Source organism: Diadema antillarum, unplaced genomic scaffold (genome assembly GCF_040938485.1).
Source record: "Diadema antillarum isolate AM-2024a unplaced genomic scaffold, OU_Dant_1.0 seq00001222_RagTag, whole genome shotgun sequence".
Classification (NCBI taxonomy): Eukaryota; Metazoa; Echinodermata; class Echinoidea; order Diadematoida; family Diadematidae; genus Diadema; species Diadema antillarum.
In genome coordinates this window covers 196,329-218,479 of record NW_027272012.1, presented here as the reverse complement: position 1 = coordinate 218,479, position 22,151 = coordinate 196,329, and the positions used below count along the sequence as shown (strand labels likewise).

The following is a 22,151-nucleotide window of genomic DNA, read 5'->3' as shown; positions in this document are numbered from 1 at the left end:
GCTATTCTTGGTAGGCACTGAAGCACAACAAGTGTTTTTGTGTTCGCGCGTCTTCAAACAGAGAAAGAGACACAGACGGACAGACAGACAGACAAAGACAAAAAAAAAACAATAATAAAAAGTAAATACTTGATATGAAGATGTGAAGAGTTTGTTTGCAAAAACCGATAAGTCCATTTTTGAAGATTTTGAAGTACGGTCCCTGTCATAAAGTACAAAATAATACCTTTTAAATGATATATTGGTCACTACATATATGTAAGGTACATTTTTGAAGTTATGGTCAAAAGAAACAAAAATTTTCTTATTATTCTCTTTATATTTCTTGACCTGTAATCGCAAATATCTCCATTTGGCAAATATGGACTTATCGGTTTTTGCGAACAAACTCTTCATGAGAAGATAATGTTATTGAAATCATCACATCTAATTAATATATCATTTTCTCCGCTTTTCAGCAGCTTTATATGAAAATATTTCATTGTTGATACAAATGGATATAGTGGGAGCGTCGCCAATTATATTTTAAAGGTCTTGTTTACCTATGGGAGCTGTGATTCAAAAAGAAAAATGTTCAATGTATCACTTTTGATGCATGTGTATAGGTCAGTTGTACCACAAAACATCCTACCATATAAAAATAAAGCCTAAAATATAAGGAGATTTCACTACTTTCTCAATACTCTAAGCTATAACTGTAGATGGTATAGTCTATAAAAACAATGAAGCATTTTAATTAGAACTATTGTTCACGTTTTGCATATCTAACAATACTTTACATTGGTTATACTTATTCAAATCTTTACATCGGTTATTTCTATCCCTAACTCATATTTTATGACTATTTTGAAGAACTAAAGCTAGGTTTTTGTTTTATCTGCAAATTGTAAATAATACCTTTAAGTGCAATTTTGAAACGGAAACCGCATTATCCCTTTAATACGAGGTCCCGAGGGAATCAAAGGGTTTTCCCAGGATTTTTTTTTTTCTGATAACTATACCATCGTCTTGAAGTGTCAGTGCCGACAAAATGTAGAAAGTCGTTGACTTTTTCCCTGAATCCCACCAAGTGCTATAGAAACCACTGTAATCTGGTTTGGTGATGTATTTCTTACCAGCAACGCTATGATTTCACTATTCATTAATCATTGCTTTATAAATACGAAATCAAGTGGCTTCGTAATTTATGATCCAGCAGAAAATTTATGAAGTTGCGTTTCATTCATGAAAAGCGTAACCACCGACACCGCGGATAAGATTTATAGGGTCTATTGCAGTCACCAGCATTTTCCGGGCGTTTTGAGTATGATATGAGACAGACAAGTCGTCTTTGTTTAAAGCGGGGTTCCCACTATCACGATTGGCGCCACGATTGAAATCGTGGTCTTAATCGTGAAGGAATCGTGGTGATCTTATCAAATCTTATCAGATCTTGACGTCAGTCGTGGCAATCGCATTAATCGTAGAAAAAATTTGGACGGTTCAAAAATGTTCTACGATTAACACGATTAATTGTTGATCGTGATCATCGCATCAGGTTGTCTTGGATCGTATCAAAACGCAGCAAATCTCATCTAATCGTACTTCTTAATCGTGTTGATCGGGATCGACTTCTTCACTTCCCTCCTACTTATATACATATATTTATTCTTCTTTTTTTTATATTTGCCCTTATTTTGCTCCAAGATCGTACATATTTTGTATTAGACATTTTTATACATATCATTATTATCACTATGCATTGTTTTACCATAACACAGACGCACAAAAACGGAGTTCCCCGTAATCAATTTGGGGTAATTTTTTAACCAAAAAAAAAAAAAAAATAGCAAAACTAAAATGACTGTGGTATGTCTGCACGTATTGACTAAGGTCAGTATAAAAATGAGAATGATTTCCTGAATCGTGCATGAGTGAGCACACATCAAAGGCAAATTTGATTACTTTTTAGAACTATACTACGGTAATTGTTGTTGTTGGGTTGTTTGTTAGTTTGTTTGTTTGTTTGGTTGGTTGGTGTTTTTTTTTTGTGGGGGTAAAGTATTGTTTCTTGTGTATATAATTATCAATCGCTGTTGTTGTTTAATCATCCATCATTTGACCCCTTCACATTTATTGTAACAATTTTCATGTTTTGTTTTTTGTGGTTTGGTTTTTAGAGGAAAATAGCTGTGTCTACTCTTATTAAAATGCAAAATCCATTTAGTTAAGGATTGTTGTCAGATGATGCAGCCAAGATCTAGCAGCCCATGTCAAGTGAGCATAAGAAAGAGTAGTTGTGTCTTCATTGAGTAAGCATGTACACTTTAAAGATGGAACAAAACCTGCAAAACTGTACTTTTGATATTGAATAGGGGAGGGCTGGCACAATGAATCCGAAAATAGCACCATTGAAACATTCACCGGAAGCAGAATGTTTCTCATACCCCACGAAAACTTTTGTGACTTTTGAAAAGTGACCATTGTCACTCATACATGATTATAAAGATCACTGTCATTTTTCACATAGAGGTTAGTTGATAAGACGTGTAACAATACCCCTGCGAAATAATTTTGCTTCAAACTTATTTTGTGTTAAAAAGTGACATAAAGGGGAGTTACTTTTCTGTTGTGTGTATATCGGTTTTGTTAAACACTGTTGAAAAAAAAAAAAACTATTTATCAAGCTAAACCCACCAAACTTTCAATACCCCATGAGATAACGACATTTTGAAATAGAAAGGCATATATAAGTACTATGCGAATATAAAATCAAACACATAAACAATACTAAGTTCGGTCAACTTTCTTATACTGAGCCTATAACACATAATAATGTCAGCATTCAAAAAGATCCAAACATCTTTTTAAGCTTCCATTTCATCATATTTTCTTCATGTGTTTCAAAGGAAGGCAAAAACGTTTGTCTTTATCTTTTTTTTGGGGGGGGGGGGAAAGAGGGGGCAATGATATGATCTTGCGTATGCAGTTTGTTTGTTGTTGTTGTTGTTGTTTTGAGGGGAGGGGGGTGCTGAGGCCGAGCATGTCGATTCAATAATCTTTAGGTTGAATTAGAAAAGGGAATTTCTGACGTTGTGGCTGGCCTGGGCGCTGCTTTCTCTCTGATGATAACGTAATCGTCATTCGCAATATTGCAAAGGTCACGTTGTCGTCATCCTCAGTCAACCCTTGCCATCATCAATGGTTGTGCATAAATAGGCCTAATCACTCTTCAGAAGTTAGAGAAATAATGAAAGACATTGTCAGTCGGACTATGATATTCCCATTCGGGTCCAATCGCGCCTTAAATCGAGTCGCTTTTGATCCCGATCGTGAAAGATATCGTATCTTATCTCAACAGCCCGCATTGCTTCGCGGTATTCGTACTGGAACGTATCAGAACACAGCTGCACGCACCAGATCGGGGATCTCGATCGTAATGATCGTGTTAGATCGAAACCAATCGTAGACTCAATCGGGACAATCCTATCGGGTCATATTTGAATCGGAGACCACATCGTGACAGATCGTATTGCTTGAAATAGACCAATCGTGACCATATCGCATCCCAGCGAACCAACACGTATTGACTCACATAACCTTGTATCCAAACGTGAATTTTCAGACGAGTTGAACAAATTTTCCACGATCAGTTACGAATGTCCAATCGTGGCGTTCGCAATGGATCGCACGATAGTGGGAACCCCGCTTTAGTGATCAAACAAAGGAAACCTTAGAAGACAAATTAATATGATGCATGTTGCTTCGATTGTGAATGAGAGAGCTCCGGTTTCAAGAAATAAGGCATACCAATCATTGTTCAAATTTGCATTCCACTGTATTATGCATTGTCAGCACTTATATTGTTTTCGTTGCCGATAAAATATCATTCATGACTATTTTCCACTTACATTCACCATTCAAGCTTGTGCAAAAACATTCTCCATCGGGGAAAAAATCACCCAATCGAACAAATTTTAATAGCAGCTTAAAGGAGCATATCTCACAAACAGAAAAGCAGCTTCAACTCCTCATTCTATCATTCTTTATCTAAAGGCACTGTTTACCATTGGGAACAGTGATTTAAAAAACAATGAGTTATCACATTGATGTATATTGTTTTTTGTTGTATCACAAGACATCGTTCACCATATAGAACTTCGCAATAAAGCCACAAATATAAGGTAATACATGTATCACCAATTTTCTAAACAAACCTTAGTTACTGTATATACGGTTTACTCTAGAAACAATTTTAGTAAAGCTATTGTTCACATTTTGAATATTGAACTATACCTAACATTGATTATACTGATGACTTTTTTACATTGTTTCCATCCCTAACTCACATTTAAAGACTAGTTTGAAGCACTTAAGCTGAGTTTTCGTTTCATCTGCAAATGGTAAATATATAGTGCCTTTAACAGGCACAATTGCATCGCCATTCCCTTTTCTTCCAATCGTTGGTGAGAAGGAGGTGACATTGAAGGGTTCACTTGGTGAAAGATTCGTCGATACTCTCCTCGTCTTCTATAGGCCTCACGCTTCTAATTCAACTCGCGCATTGCCTATAGGGAAGGCAGTACAAAGATGAGGTAATGCTATTGTTTACAAAAAAAAATCATCAAAAATTCAGTCAAGTGGAAAATTGCCACCTTTGGTGGTGTTTGACATTGCTTGAGGACAAGAGCTTCTGCAGGCTATGAAGAAGTTGAATGAATCAGGGGTTTTGGATTTTTGATATATTTTCATTGATATATGAGGTAATTTGATATTTTTATCGTTTTTGAGAGTGACTGGATGAGTAGTCTCGTATGGAAGCTGTTAACTTTTTTTTTTAGAGCTGGAAAACATCCCAAAATATGTTGTTTGCTTGAAAGCAGAGAAAATTTCCCTTCATCTGCTTCAATTTCAAAAGAAAGATTCTATGATTTGATTGATTTTTTTATGATTTATGGAATATGCTGCATTAAACACAGGTTTCTATGGGAGCCCGGAAAAGGAGCGCGTGAGGCCCCAACCCTGGTGCGCCCTCATCGCTAGCTGGCGCTTCGTATACCTGCACTGCAGCTGCATCTGCAATGAAACAAGTGCACGTGCGCATCGATGCACATGCGCATAATCGACGAAACCACATAACTTTTGCATAGACAGACAGACAGACAGATACACAAACTCACACGCAAACACACTCACACACAAACGCACACACACACACAGACACACAGACACACACACACACACACACACACATGTAATCTAAATGGTGGCTAATCTTTCTGCCACTAAAAATTCTTTCCTCCCAAATTTTGTTCCTATAAGTCTTTTCAAGACCACGATAATCTGATAGTGAGCTAAAATAATGTATTATTTTGATTTCATGTAAAGAAAGAGAATTTTCGTGAAAATTTCAATACATAGAAATTACTTTGATGATATTTCTGAAATGTAAGTAAATTTTTCGAGCATTTTTTAACCAACCTAAGCCTTGAAGAAGGCATTCGTGCATATAAATTTAGTTTATATTGAGTTAAATGATTTGTCCTTCCCAACTGGAAGAAAGTCAAATTGACACATGTACCACTTTGTATCATGTACTTTTTTATGGAAATGAATAGAAACTATTGAATCAAATATCGAAGAAGGGAGAGACCCCCGAAAAAAAAAATCGGCAACACACACTATAAACAACTCAGCTTAAATGCAATAGCATTATCTCTTGACAATCTATACAAATAGATAGCTAGCTAGATAGATGATACATTGATTGATGGATGGATGGATGGATTGATTGATTGATTGATTGATTGATTGAGTGAGTGGGTGATTGATTGATTGATTGATTGATTGATTGATTGATTGATTGATTGATAGGGAGAGAGAGAGATGGATGGATTGATAGATATTCATTATAGTGCTCCTAAAGCTCACTCACTTCATTCGGCAAGTGTCTCGGGACAATACAGACCTAGGCTTGCCTGTTCTAGGACTTAAAGGGGACCTCCGGATGATTTTCAGACTTTTACATTTGAACAACTATAAATTAGTCAAACTGAGTACAGAGTTTGAGAATTTATAGTGATTGGGATAAGTAATGAGAATGTTTTCAAAATTTATAATGAATTGCAATGAACGAGGATGATGACATGACAGCCTCACCATAAGAATGCATGAGTTGGGGCTCAAGGAAGCAGAACAAAAGAACGAAGGTATGCATAGATTTTTTACAGGTGAACTTGTTAAACAAACGGTATTGTAATGGAATTACACTGCTACATTTCTGAAATAGATGAGGCTCTGATGTCATCAACACTGTTCAGTGTAATTTGTTTAAGATTTTAATTTTACTGGTTTCTCTGCTCAAGGACCACAATAAATTCTACAAATCTATACATGAAACTGTTGATTTATGTACTACATGATGTGAAATTATGAAAATCGTCCCGAATGCCCCTTTAACGGTGCCAACATATTCGGCGCATCCACAACAGCTTTTTGGGCGTTGTCACTCAAAATCGTTCAATGCTCGTATTTCTGCTTTCTTCACGTTCCTCAGGGGGATAACCAAGGAGGTACTAGGCGACCTTACCTCCTTGGGATAACCATGAGCACTAGGCATGTACGTATATCTAGGTATACATGCAATATTATTTTTCCTCATTCTTCTCATGCCCTCTCCATTTTCTCTATGCTACGCTTCATCTCGTCCCCCTCCCTCCGCCTTTAATTTTCCCACTCTGCCTCTCCCCTTCTTGCCCTTTCAAGATTCAAGATTCAAGATTCAAGATAATTTATTGTCATGTATAAAATATACATAAAATATGTTTTCGGACATACAGAAAGATAGAGGTGCATAAATGAAGAATATAAATCATGAAATAACTTAACATGAGTTTTATACCATACATACATAAAATACATACATTTAATACAAAAAAACTAAAATATAACAGGCAGTGTGACGTATTGCAAATGCTCAATAATGTTATATTTGTATTTTGTTGAAAAGTTCTCTTAATTCTTTTCCTTCTTTCCTTTTCTGTGTATGTTCCAGTAACAAATACAATATATAATAAATTAAAAACATTTCATCACAAAATCTAAAACATTCAATTCAGTCATAGATCATAGGGTTGGCAAGACATGCAGCTCAAAACTTCCCAGATACTGTTGGCTCATCCATAATTACACTGCTGCTGTTTGTGTACAATTATTTTGCAATAAGTCAAAAATATGTAACAATTCAACATAACTAATCAACAATACAATTGTCATCAAGTGCACACATACTGGACTTTCACACCACAAATACATTGCACAAAGGGTAGTTAAGCTCAACACATACAGTACATGTAGATAGGTCAGAGCCCTACTTGGGCCGAGTCATCTGGCACTTGTCTTAAAATACGACTCATGAATCATGAATCATTAAAACAGTTCACATATTTTAAACATATAACATGTACTTTAAATAACAAAAAATAACCTCATCTGTTAAATCTGCTATTGAAAACTTTACATACTGCGATCAGAAATGACCGTCTGAACCTCTCCGTCTTTACTTTTGGAAATCTAATTCTACCTGATCTGTTTACAGTCACCTCATCATAAAACAGATATAATTCATCTTTCATTACAATATCAAATCTAAACACAAAAGCAGATTGTACAATATCCTCTAAATGTTGCACAGGCATTCCTATAATTTTACTGGCTTGTGATACAACCCTTATCAATTTGAACTTATTTTTCTCTGTTAAACAACTAAACCATGCTACTGATGAGAAACACATAACAGACTATATATTTACAAAACAAATATTTAACTCTTCACATTAAATAACCTGAGTTTTCTAAGGAAATACAATCACCGGTTTCCTTTTGACTGAATTTTCTTAGTATTTACATCCCACCTAAGTTTATCGTCTATAATTGTTTCCCTTTTCTTACAGTGATTTGTTCCTTTTATTACTATTATTATCATTATTTTGGGGAATCCCAGTTACTGGGCGGATTGGTTGGGTGTCCTATAGCCTCCTGCCGATCACTGCATTCATAAGGATCACATCATCCTGTTCTTCGCACCTGTTCATGATTATTTTTCAATTCATGTTACTGCATCATGTGTGTGTGTGTGTTTGTGTGTGTTTGTGTGTGTGTGTGCTTGTGTGTGAAGGGGTGTGTGTATATATTTTAAATGTGTGTGGATTGTTGTGTGTCAACCAATAAAGAAACGTGCCGATTCTATTATTCGTAAAATGAGGAATGTCATTGGATAAAGCCAAGTCGAGTTGTACGCCCCCCAGTGCTCAGAACTTAGAACTCCACATGCTTACTGGTACTCGAGCATTAGGTCGTGCATCTGGAGATTGAAATGCAAAAATTGGCGCGGAGAACGCAATCGCTTGTAAATGAAGAGAAACATACATTTTTATTCAATTGGACCAGCCGAAAATAAGAGTAAGGGAAAGACGGATGCCACCACGTGGGAAGACTTCTCAAAGCTACGGACACTTTTTGATATTCAGCAACTGCAGCATCCGCTCAAAAGGCTCCGGTGAGAAGGGACGGGGAACATGAAGCCCTGAGGAGAACATACGAACCAGAAATACCCGACGTGGTATCACCGCAGAAGACTCTTGCCGATAAATACAGGGTGAACGGAATGGAATGGTGTCCACGAAACACGGTCGGAAAGATAAGGTCAGCGATGGATGACGCCGTCCGTTCTGGAGCAGCAGAGTTGCATGATTCGATAAGAACTCATCGATTTTCGTCCACCTCATCTCTCATCACACCACGACTCTTTCGGCCAAGACTTGAAACAATAATTTGTGTCGCTGTTGTTCTCCTTTCTTTCACAGCAGTTACAGAACAAGGTAAGCAGCATCTCGCTATACGATCATCTGAAAATGCATTCATACATTGTTCCCCTTGGTAGTTTCTCCTGTAAACTCCATATATATACATATATATATATATATATATATATATATGCCTATATATATATATATATATATATATATATATATATAATCATTTATTCATTTATTTATTTATTTATTTATTTATTTATTTGTTTATTTATTTATTCATTCATTTAATTTATTCAGGATTAGACATGACTGGACTTTTCACGAAACTTGAAAGTCGAAAAAGAAAAACAAAAGATATATAGGGATAACTCGTACAAATCTGTCGTATACATTATACAAAAGTCTACATCACCCGTCCCGTGGGATCACTCTTGTGCTGCGATTGTTCAGATATACTTCTATAGACTATGGTTATCCGAACCAGTCTGGATATCAGACATTTGTTGGATTAGGAAAAAATAGATGTCTGTCAGGGTTGTTAATTTGAAAATTGCATCTTTATCATCGATCGCTATGCTGTCGATTTTATTCTCTTCTTGCGAATCAGTATCTTCTGAGAGAAATAAAGAGTTGCTTAGGAAGATGCTAGAGGATCGAAAAGAATCTAGATGGTAAAAACGGGGTATTTTATGATCGACTTAAATTGATTGGATTGTTCTTTCAGTATACGTCACCTGGGGGGGAAGTAGTTTGTTAGCAAAGAAAACCGTATAGTAACAGTTAAAATGTCCTGTTTACCTTTGGGAGCAATAATTTATTAAAAATTCAAGATATGCCATTTAATGCATATGTGTAGGTCTGTTGTACTACAAAACATCCTATCATTTATAAAATTGTCTCGATAAAGCCTAAGATGTTAGGAGATAACTGTAGACGGTTTAGTGTGGAAACGTTTTTATTGTAACTATTGTTCATATTTTGTATATTATTTAACAATACTTAGCATCGATTATACTGATTCAAATTTTTACAGTGACTGTTTCTATCCCTAACTCACACTTTGGAACTATTTTAAAGTACTAATGCTGGGTTTTTGTTTCATCTGCAATTGGTGAATTACGCCGTTGATTGCCAAAGCATGTGATTTGGAGAGTACGGCATTCAGTTGCAGAAGGTCTTGCCGGTTTGTTTGTTTGTTTGTTTGTTGTATTTTTTTAATAATTGTACCAGGAGTTTCCTTGCCTCCTTGCAGTGGAGATTGTGTCTGTCTTGCTTTTTTTTTTTCTTCTTCTTCTTTTTCTGGCATGATCGACTGTCGATTCCATCAAACACATAGATAACTGGAAGCTGCACTGAAAACAGCCAAATTGTGGTGCAGGTGTGCGTTTAAAGTTTGCCCGGTGTAGCTTTTCCTTTTCGCCGTGAGAGATGCCCCGCGTAAAGAGGATGGCTAGTAACTGATCAGTTAATGACCCGTTAGAGATCGCCCCGACACTGTACAGGCATGCTAACCTGGAAACATTGAACTGCACATCACTTGTATATGAGACCATTCTGAAGCAAATAATTTTCACACAACAATAGATATGTAATGTTCTCTTAAATGAATCCCACAAGGATTAGAACAATAATCCCCCAGCTTTCCCTCTGATACCCACTGATCAGTTACTAGCCATCTTCTTTAAAGAAGGACGATATATTCTAGAAAAAGGAAGTGTTTTCATGAAAATATTTCAATTCTGGGCGGGTTCCTCTTTCTTGGCTCCATTCCACTTCCAACCATCTGTACGCCGTACAGCTCGTGAGACCACCTGCATGTTTCGACCAATGTTCTCTCGCTTCTTTCTTTTCTTTTCTTTTTTTTTGTTTTCTTTTCCTTTCTTCTCGACTTCTGGGGTCTCAGATCAAAAGGCGAAGGCATTACAGATATGACTACTAGATCTTGTCTTCTTGGTTTCTCGGATGCAAGAAGTCGAAAAGACTAGATATCTGATCTCGCCTCCTCGAACCGAAACTGTTCGAGAGCGGGATATATCATCTTGTCTCCTCATTGGCACTCATGAGCTTCCGCGTAAAAGGTCGAGAGTAAACCCTGCCAGTATTTCACTTTCTTTTTTTCTTTCTCCCCTATCCCGCCGATACCAAACACGGACTTTCATCTATCTCTTATTGTGGCGACGAGGTTTTTACGTGTCTCATATGTTACATCTTTGGGGAGTGACACCAGATTGTGGAGTGTGTGTGTATCCGTGCCAAAATCGTATTGGGAGTAGGCCTTCTATGTAGTCTGTAGGGATTGAAAGAAAGTAGAAGCCAAAATGTAATTTATGACATTTTTCTTTCATCCAAACGTACCCAGAGGTCGGTATCCAAACGGGCAAATATTATGTTTTTCTATTACATGAAAGGTGCGTCGGCCTACACCCTTTGCCTAGAATTACATTATTCATTCACATTTGCATACTGGTAGACGTCAGTTACTTCAGTTTCGTTTTCTTTAGATTGAATTAGGGTGGTATACCTATCATTCATCATTGATCGCGACTCGTTGTCTTGGTAACCCTGCCGCAGACAGAAACACCTAAAAGGCTGATCTGGCAGAAAAAAAAAAGTTGTGATGTCTGAACTGTTTCTGTCCAATTTTAAAAGGTCGACGGATATCTTGAAAAGTTGAAATTTGCAGGTTTATTGACATCTTTCCATGGGTCTTCGGCTCTACGGAAAGTTTGAAAAACCTAATCTCAATTTCCAGATTCGCTTTGCTCACAAGCCTATGCCTTTGTTCTATCGGGGAATTCCTATATGTTTCTGTGGTCGGTTTTTAGCAAGAAATGGGGGGGGGGAGGAGAATTCACTGGAAAGCTCGGAGTCTTGAGAATTCAGCAATACCAGAAAGAATTGTGTTCAGTGTCTCTATCAAGCATCATGGTGACGCGACAAGTATGTTTCTCACTCCTTGAGATTTTGCGCAGTCTCTCCCTTGTAGCACGTTGTCACTATACATTGTAGTGATCCTGGAATCCTGTAAGTTCCTGCAAAAAGTCTACGGGGAACAGGAGTGTAGCGGGTCCTATTGGCCCTCCTTCTCTCTATAAACTGCTACTCCCCCTTTTCCCCCATTGATTCTTCCTTTCTTCAATTTTAATCTTTATTTCTTGAACTCACTATACCGATATATACTTGCTTGATTGTAAATTCATTGTCATCATAATGGATTCATTTCTGTTTGTTTCATTCTATTGTTGTCTTCTAACCTAACGAAGACACATCATTAAATGAATATAAGACAACTGAACGCGTTGACTGAACGTTGGGACAAAATAACAAGTTTAAGGCCCTATGGCAGGACCACGTGAGCGCTGACACATATGATCACACTACTAATGGCCGCATAGTCATTATGGCCGACGACAATAATATGGCCATTATGACAAACGCAAATATGAAGGCATTGCTACCATTAACCATATTTTTGATGATTGGTGTTACCGATGCCATTTTCGACACAACACTTTGTTACGACGTCCAAACGTGTTTAATGTGCCATCGCCAAAGCTCTGTGCGATATTCCGAGAGCAGCATCACCAATCTAGCTTATACCAGCGCCACCCTACACCTGTCCACTATAAACCACTAAAATCCCAATCCTCGACTCTGCAACGAGTAGGCCGTACACATTCATGGCATACTATCTCGACCATTGGCATTACCACCATCGTCAACAGCATCATTACCACCCTCACTATCCTCTTCCCCCTTTTTTTCTTCCGTTTACCTTTCTTTCTTTTCCTCTCTCTTTCTTTCCCAGTACATTAGCACAGACACCACGACTGCCACTAACACTAGAGCCTACGAACAGTAACTCCAACAATAACAATCTTCATCACTACCTTATTTGTCATCACGTGACTATAAAATACATACTGCTCAAATTGGAGTCGCGATATTCATTGTAAATTCATCGAAAAATTGCCTTGAATTGTTCAGGTGTTTTCTTCAGATTAATGCCTTCTATGTTAGATTGTAGACTGATTAATTTTCATCGCTTGTCACTTTGTCTCTTGACTATTTTTTAGGTAGGAAATAGACACGTATTAATCCTATAAGAACTCTGAATGTGAGATCCATTTGCTCTGGAGGCACCTTCCTCTGATCTTTCAACGTTTTGCTCTGAAGATAATTCTGACCATCTGCAAACACTTGAGGCGATGGGTGTATGGGGAGGGCACGCATGTAGACCCACGGATCTCCCGGGCAACGCCGCCGAGTTTTCCCAAGGAGGTATAATACGCTCGCCTGGCACCTTCTGGGTTTTCCCCGATGGGACGCTCGTCTTGATGAAGAAAACCAGTCATCTCGCTTGCGTGTCAAAGTTTAATGACGATCCAAACGATGGTCTGGGGGTAAAGCGAAGTCGTGTATCGGGTTTTGCGTTAGGTAAACGTGGCACAATCCAAGTCCAACTCGATCAATCCAGGACGTCGCATTCATTTTGCGAGTTATCAGTGAGACAAGTTCAGATTTTTAACTGAATTTTGATACAATTTCGGAAGTAAAAGATCAGGTTAGCAATGGTCAACATCTATAGCAGGTGTCCCTGTCAATACGAAGGTTTAGGGTTCGAGAGTGGCCTACTCCTGCACATAAGGCCAGGTACCGCGTCCTTGAGCCAGACACTGTATTCACAGAGCTCCTCTCTGACCATGGTGTAATGTGTAAGATGGGTTCTGGTAGAAGGCGGAAACGTTTAATCAGGGGGGTGGGAGTCCTAACTGGTTTAAAGGGATTGTATAGTTTTGGTTGAGATATACAACTGCAGGTTTCTAAAATTGTTGGTGAGATAATGGATATGAAATATGAAAGACCATGCGATTCCAAGAGGAATTCAATGTTTATTTGATGAAACTTGGTTGGAGATAGCTGAGATATCTGTAACAAAGCAATCCTAATGAAAGGTGCGACCCACCTTTTATTATGATTGCTTTGTATTACTTTGTTTTTGGATGTTTCTGCCATTCCAAACCCGATTTTAATCAAATAAACTTTGAATTCCTCTAAGAATGGTATGCTTTGTGTTATATAAGTGATTTCTCGGTCATCATCCTCATTTCTACCAATACTCCATACTATCCCTTTAAACATAGCTGTTTTCGAATAGCATGTGTGCTGCACAAAGTGGTACGGAGTGATTATACAGTGTAAGTGTGGATCTGAAATGTCATTTGTATTATGGTTTAGCAATACATTGTAGATTGTAATAAACTCGCTCTGATTACCAACACGTCGCCTGAAAGCATGTTATAAAACATTTGTTATCAACAAACGAGAGATTCTTTTTGAGGAACTCTTGAGAGTTGCAGTCTCCAAAGAATAAACATAAACATGATTTTTTTTTCTTTTTTATGAACTACTTAACTCAAACCAATCTGATTATTGTAAAATGATATGAAACAAATTATTAGAGTTAATGATGAAATGACATCATGACAGTGGCGACGATGGTGTTTGCCATCTGCACACTGCCACTGGTCCGACGCCAGGACTAGCAAAAATCACTGTCGGACCAGTAACTTTTGCAGGAATGAACCAGAAGAAAAAATGGTGCCTTCTGGTCCGACAGACAGGTCGGACCAATAGAACAAATAGGTTAGTGTGCACCCCTGGACGTTTGCAAATCTGAATCTCAAGGATTATTTTCACAATTTAAAAGAAGACTCGGGTATAATGGTAAAGGCTTATATGGACCTTTAAATAGAAGATTTTGTTTGCTTGTTTGTTTGTTTGTTTGTTTGTTTGTTTGTTTGTTGTTTTACTCCCAGACAGAACGACTCATACTGTATACTCTGCCCCCTCTTTCTCGAGGTTAAAGAGATGGTATACTATACCATCACTTTACAACACATTACTGGTTTAAGAAGTTGTAGAAATGGCTACTTGTAATGTGTGTGTATTCATAATGTAGCAGGGCCTTCTATAGAGGGTACGTTTTCAGAGCCTCGGGACAAGATACACTCTTGCTTCATACGGACCATGATATCTATAGTGTCATTATAATCAGATTTATCGTAGTGATATCATGAGAAATGAATGGTGCACTTGCAAATGTACTGCCACTGCTTGAGTGAAGTGCTGATACGTTATCCGCACTTATCATGTAAATGGTGTTAATTATAATCATCATGACTATTAATTTTAGAAATATCTTTCGACTTTTTGACAAAATGTCCATTTTGTCAATAGTCCACAGATAAATCATAGTGCGAAACCTTGTTTGATTCTAGAAATCAAAGATCTAAAGACGGGGTAAATATGTTTGTAAAACCAGTACTAAACAGGTACGATTAACCATATATCAACTGCCTGATTAAGGTGTATGTGAACTTCACTCTATTATATTACAGCCAATTTTAACAAGGCTTTGAACTGGATTTTTAAGTAGGCCTACATGTCTAGGACAGTAAGCATCAGATTGGAAATAAATAGGCGTCTAGTTCTGCTTGGAAATCTTGGGGAAAAAACACCAATCGAGACACAAAGGTATGTTAGTGAGTGTTTAGATATCGTGTTTGTGATCAATCATCGTTTGCGATGTGATTTTGACAAATCGTATTTCCTGTACCGTGTCTCTCTTCCCCACTCTCTCCCCTGTTTCTATTCATATCTTCCCCCCTCTCTCTCTCCCTCCCTCATATATATTACTGGTCATCCTTCATATGGAGGGGGGGGGGGGGCAAAAATACACCTCTGCTCTTGCTTTGCTATGTATTGTCGTTATCCGTTATCATTTGACGAAAAAGGATCGTCGGTCCTATATGGGTCCACACCCACAAGACAAACAACGATCTCTGGTTTTCTCCAAATAAAGGGGAATCTTGTGTTCTGTTTCTAAACGGGTTGTGAAAACATGTCATCCGTTTGATGCTGGCTAGAAATGATAAAGATACATTAGTCTTTGTTCGTATATAGTATAAAGGAGGAGAAAACTCTGCCGTGTTGATAAAGTACAAACTGATAGAATTAGATTACAATTACCGTGCATGAATTTTAGTTTGATTGCTTCACTGCATTTTCAATTAGAAAACAAAAGGAGAGCTACATCATTTTCGAGTTAACTTTGAAAAAAAAAGATGATAATGATAATAATAATGATTATAACGAAATGTATGACATCATCATCACCGATGCTATAGTACGCATGATGTGGATGCTACCAATGAAACAGCTTCGTGACGAACTTAAAACATACGAGGAAAGTAGACAGGTAATCTGACTGCGTGGGTATATTGTAGTGGTCATGATTTCTCGATTCAAAGACATCTTTTCTTCTTCTTCCTTTTTTTTTTTTTTGCATAATTTTTCATGTAAGACACTGAATGAGGGAGGGAGGGAGGTGGCATGTTGTTGCTTTATTTTCACTCTTGTTGATTCCCTTTGTTGATGTTTTGTCCAACAATAAGGAGGCCTTGATCGTGTTGATTCGGGGTCCAGTAACACGAAGCCGTGATGGTAGCTGTTTGATAGAGAGAACTCTCTTCTACATTCCTTGTTATAATCAACCGCGACTGCGTTTAGCGAATGTACGACCTCGTGTCTCCTTTAAGGAAACAAAGCAAAACAAAAAACAAAACAAAACAAAACAAAACAAAACAAAAATGCTGTTGTAATAGACATACACAGTCATGACGTATACGGTCACAGAACTGCTAAAATCATTGTCGTCGCCCTCAAAATGCGAACGGAGGTAAAATCTCAAAGGGGGTGACCGACGGGTCAATACTAAACAAGTTGGTGGATTGGAAATCCTTGGCGTATTGCTAGGCACACAATGCCGTCTTCGACAGACTTCCCTCTCAGCACCTCCCTGGTCCAGGTATTTATTAATTCTACCCTGGTAATATTCGGACTAAAGAAAATAACAAGATCAACATCTACCATTATAGACCAACCATCCCACTAGTCCCTAAAATCACACACACACACACACACACACACACACACACACACACACAAGAACAGATGCATTATGGCACAGATTTGATGCACATAGAAATAATTATGATCAGAGACAAGCAACATCCGAATTTGGTTTGATGATTTTAGTTGAGATAATCATGGAGAAGTGTTCTATTTTTGGGAAATCTATATTCTCTTTTTCTGGCCCTAAATTTTGGAATCCTCTTAATAACCGTATGAAAAAAAAAGTTACGTTTCAATACTTTCACTTTAAGTTAAAGAAATGTTTCTGAAATTCCTTTCAGTAGAATGAGTTATATATCTTGTTTGCCCTAATTTCAATTATTTTTATCATAAACCTTCATATCAAATCTTTTTTTCTCTCTCTCTTTTTCTCTTTACCTCGGCGAGCATCTTTAGTGAATCGCGTAGGTTGATTTTGACCCTCCAAATCATTTTAATTCCTTCACCCTTTTCCCGTCATCTTCAGTTCAGTTCAGTTCAATTTATTTTCATATTTTCCCTTCCCTTTCCCTATTCTAACTTCACAAATTATCACATTATGGTATCAGAGGAAAGGCCTTGGAGTGGTTCAGGAGTTACCTTACTAATCGAAAACAATTTGTATTTATCAACGGACTTGCATCGACTACGCAAAATGTTAGCTGTGGTGTTCCTCAAGGAAGCTTACTAGGTCCCCTTTTATTCATTCTCTATGTTAATGATATGTCAAATTTTTCAAACATCCTCTCTTTCTTATTATTTGCGGATGATACTAATGTGTTTTTATATTTGATCCTGATCCTGATCGATTAATTGATATCCTAAATAGAGAATCAATGAAGTTTCTTCAGTGGATAAGAGCGAACAAATTATCAATAAATTTGCAAAAAACTAAGTGCATGCTCTTCAGTAATTCGCTGGAAAATTTACAGAGAAATATTTTCCTGGAAGACACGATCATAGAAGAAGTTTCCTCCATCAAATTCTTAGGTTTGATCCTGGACAATAGACTTACCTGGGGTTCGCATATTGATTCTGTATGTCGTGTTATTTCAAGGAATATAGGTGTTATAAGCAAAGTTAAATTTTATCTTCCCAAAAATGTACTTTTTATGTTATATTCTACTTTGATACTACCTTACTTAAATTATGGGATACTTGCATGGGGAAACACTTTTTCTACTTATACAGAAAGAATATTATTATTACAGAAAAAAGCTCTTCGTATCATTTGTCACGAATCGTGGAGATGTCATACTAATGATTTATTCCACGAAAATAATATTTAGAAAATTTATGACCTCTATCGTTTGCAATTAGGACAGTTTATGTATAAACTCACCGACCATTCTCTCCACCTTGTGGTTGATTCCATGTTTTTAAAGAATGAAGCTGTTCGAGCTTATCCAACCCGTCAATCCCATGAATATCATTTGCCTTTGACTAGGACGGTTTTTGCAAAATTTTTATTCTCCTTTTCTGGACCAAAATTCTGGAATTCTCTGGATGATAATATATAAGAAACTTTAAGTTTTTATACATTTTCTTTAAAGTTAAAGAATCATCTAAAAACTTCGTATGCAGCATAATAATTCATTCTTCTTTTTTTGCTTTTGATTTTCAAAGTTGTTGTTGCTTTGTTATTCTCACTACTCTTTGTTCATCAGCGAGCCCGTGCTTCTGTGCCTCCAGTGTCCTGGTTATGACCCACCATTTCCCTCTCCTCCCCCCCCCCCCCCCCCCATTTGTCCACCTTGGACTTACTATCTTCTTCACTGTACTATATGAAGAGTTTGTTTGCAAAAACCGATAAGTCTATATTTGTCAAATGGAGATATTTGCCATTAAAGGTCAAGAAAAAAGAGAATAATGAGAAAATTTTTGCTTCTTTTGACCATAACTTAAAGAATGCATCTTTATATGTAGTGACCAATATATCAGTTAAAAGGTATTATTTTGTACTTTATGACAGAGACCGTCCTTCAAAATCTTCAAAAATGGACCTATCGGTTTTTGCAAACAAACTCTTCATATCTTTCTATCCTCTCATCAATTTTTCCTTACAAGAGAGCCGCCATGCGTTTGTAAATGTGAGTCCGTATGTGTGCATGTATGTGTGTATTACTCTGTCTGTCTTCTTTTTTTTTTTTTGCTACCGCTTAGGTAAATTTGTTGTTATTGTTGTTGTTGTTGTTGTTTTTTGCAATTATATTTTTCTCTATAAGGGGACTGCATTCTACAAGCTCTGCTTTTTAGCAGTCCCCTCCATTTCCAGCAATATTGTTTATGCATTTACCACAGTGACGTAACAGTTATTTGTATCTCTGCTGATAATTTACCTGTATCTCTTTTACAATGTTATTCTGTTCATCGCATTGTGGTACTGATTTCATGACGTCTGTGTATATGAGCGTTTCTTTGCATATATTTCGTATTATTTGTTTGTTGGAAGTGAAATAAATCAACTTGAATTTGAAAATAATAAGCAGACATATTTCAGTCAATTTTATGCCAGCTTATGCTTTAAAAACAGGGGGAAAAAAGAACAAACAAACAGAGACTGTGCATTACATGATTTCTGGCCATTATTTTCTTTAAATGACAGTTTTCACCACAGGATTCACTCTACCACCAACATGCTCTCCCCCACATTGCGGCTGTGACCTTTGTATCTTTGACCTCGGGTCGAATTCATGCATCGGTACTAAATCTTGATGATGTCAATGTCTATGTAGTGTTCTGAAGCGGAGTTTACGAAGAATGTTCCACGTACAGCGTGATCTATGTGGGAGATGGAGAAATCAAAAAAGTACCAAAAAAACCCTCATAGAAACTTCTTTACAGATCTCATTAGACATATTTCAGTCTACTTTTGTATTAAACAACTTGGATTTGATTATATATATATATATATATATATATATATATATATATATATATATAGTCACAGGGGTGTAATTGGTGGTCCGAAAGATAAAGAAAAATATAACAAATAAATGATTTAACGAAATTTCAAAACAATATAATAAACCATAAAAAAGTATGTCGATATTGACAGGAATGATAACATGGTTCAAATACCACGTACTATGACTAAGAATTAAGAAATAATATAAGAATATTATAAAGCGAAGTCATTCAAGAAAATGTTATAATCATTATTAATGATAATGTGAAATTGGCAGGTGTGATAACAGAATTTTGATGACTAAAACACTAAGTTAACCACATGTATATATATTATACATACATAGACTTAGGTGAATGTACTTCTTTTATAGGGAGGATAAAACTAGAAAAAAGGTAATTGCCTGAATTTTTCTGTAAAATGGATTAAATTCGGTCGTGAAAACTATCTTGTATTCTAATCACGGCATCTGAACGCGAATTATTCTCCCCCTTTTTTTTGCGTGAGAGGAAAAAAACACACACACACATAAAAACAATCTACACATTCACAAATTGTGGTGTCGTAATCGGGCCACCTAAACATATCTACTTTTTCTTTTTCTTGTTCTTTTAAATGGTGGTCCGACATCTATTTCTCGTGGCCCCAGGCCAGCGGGCCTCCGCTAATGTCAAACCCTGTATATCATATTGAATTGTTGTTGATATTGATATCTGCTGTGAACCAAGGTGAGAAGAGCTACGAAAACGATATGTGATGGAGTACTCCGTGCTCGTAAAGATATATTCTTCAGTTTACAGCCTGCGGAGGCTTCGTCTCCGCAACCAACAGCTATTAAATCATTGTCAAGGCCGACTCAGCACGGGAAGTTCAACCTGGATCCACGAACTGAACATTGAGCACGAAGCAAACAAACAGGATTACGGATAACAGGGGAGGATCCAGGAATTCCTTTAAGGGGAGACGCCTCTAAAGAATTAAAGGGGGCGCACGCACCACCCCCCCCCCCATTTTTTCCTTTTTATTTCTTTTGTTTTGACCAATATGAGGAAGGGACGAGCGCCCGGTGTGCGTCTCCCTCTGGATCCGCTACTGAGTAAGAATGTTTCTCCCAGGTTTACGAGATCAGCTCTCGTGCGATATGGTTTTGTCTCTTTCCCGTTTCGCGGACGTCGGGTGAGCAGAGAGCATGACCCCGGTTGTTATGGTGCCGAGACGCTGTTGCTATGGTACCAAGACGCTCCGCGGAGCTGCTGCTGGGCTGCGACGCTAAATTTAGCAGCACAGCGCTCATATAGCCATATCAAATAAAGTATAATTCACATTCTTGACATAAACGAATCTGAACTGCATGGGTAAATGCGCTTTAATGACACTGATTTGTTGAGGATACTCAGATATAAATCAGCAGAATAAGAGTCATAGAATCGACATTGATGAATGACATTGGTGAACGCAACATCTAGATGGATATACACATACACACAGACACGCACACATGAAATGGACACATAACATAATACCCACACACATACACACACACACACACACACACAGACACATGCATGATTCGGGAAAAGCAGCACAATTTGACAGTGATAACAATGTCCGCGGACCCCCTCCTCCCCCCCCCCCCCCCCCCCCGTTTGCTTCTTGGTATTGCTCACCGCAAGGTATGTGCAAAATGATGGATCTGTCGAAGTGGTAGAACGGAACAATCAAAGTGGTTGTTTTGTCTGAAAGATAAAATATGAAATGATGGATCTGTCAAAGTGGTAGAACGGAACAATCAAAGTGGTTGTTTTGTCTGAAAGATAATATATTACGTGGGTGTTAGATGATTACAGAAGAACATGATTAGAAATAATATCAGTGAAAAGCTTGGGGTAAGATCAAACGATTCGTTCAAAAGAATTTAGAAAGTTTTGATCAGACCAATGTAGGCCTAGTGTCATCGCTGAATGACACTAATTCACTGTGACAACAATTCATGATGTCACAGTAGCGGAACAATATGATAAATGATACACAGAAATTGTTTTTATTTGCTAGGATAATCAAAGAACAGTAGGTGGCTAGCAGCCCCTTTAGAAGGCAACAGGGGCAACAATATCATCCATATATAACATTACTAACAAGTCATGGTATATTTTACTCTCCCTCCCCCCTAAAAACAAAAAAAAAAACAAGAAACGTCAGAATAAACAATTTGACAGATATTGACCTAAAAAACACGAGGGTATTTCCAGCCAATTTTGTGCATGATTATTGAAATAATGAGCATACTGTTTCGATCAACTATGCTCTTCGTTGCGCTGTATCAATGGATTCTTTCGCGGAGAATTATTTTACGTATATTGCATTTGCTATAACAAATGGATCATGTCATGTCGTATACGAACCAGTCAAGAGTATCGCACGCACTGTGAATGCATAATTTAGTAATCATTACAATTTCCTTTTACCTTGATCATTAATTTGCGTTGATGCGT

At 37.3% G+C, this 22,151-nt stretch overlaps 1 protein-coding gene across 1 annotated transcript in view; it reads left to right on the top strand.

Annotated features, from left to right (window-relative positions):
- Nucleotides 1-8,152: 8,152 nt before the first annotated feature.
- Nucleotides 8,153-22,151, top strand: part of LOC139744954 (uncharacterized) — a gene marked incomplete at its 3' end in the record, with an annotated part of 30,316 nt that continues 16,317 nt past the window's right edge. The window contains exon 1 of the mRNA XM_071655364.1: nt 8,153-8,858. Within this exon, the coding sequence (XP_071511465.1) occupies nt 8,645-8,858 (214 nt within the window). The remainder of the gene's footprint in view (nt 8,859-22,151) is intronic.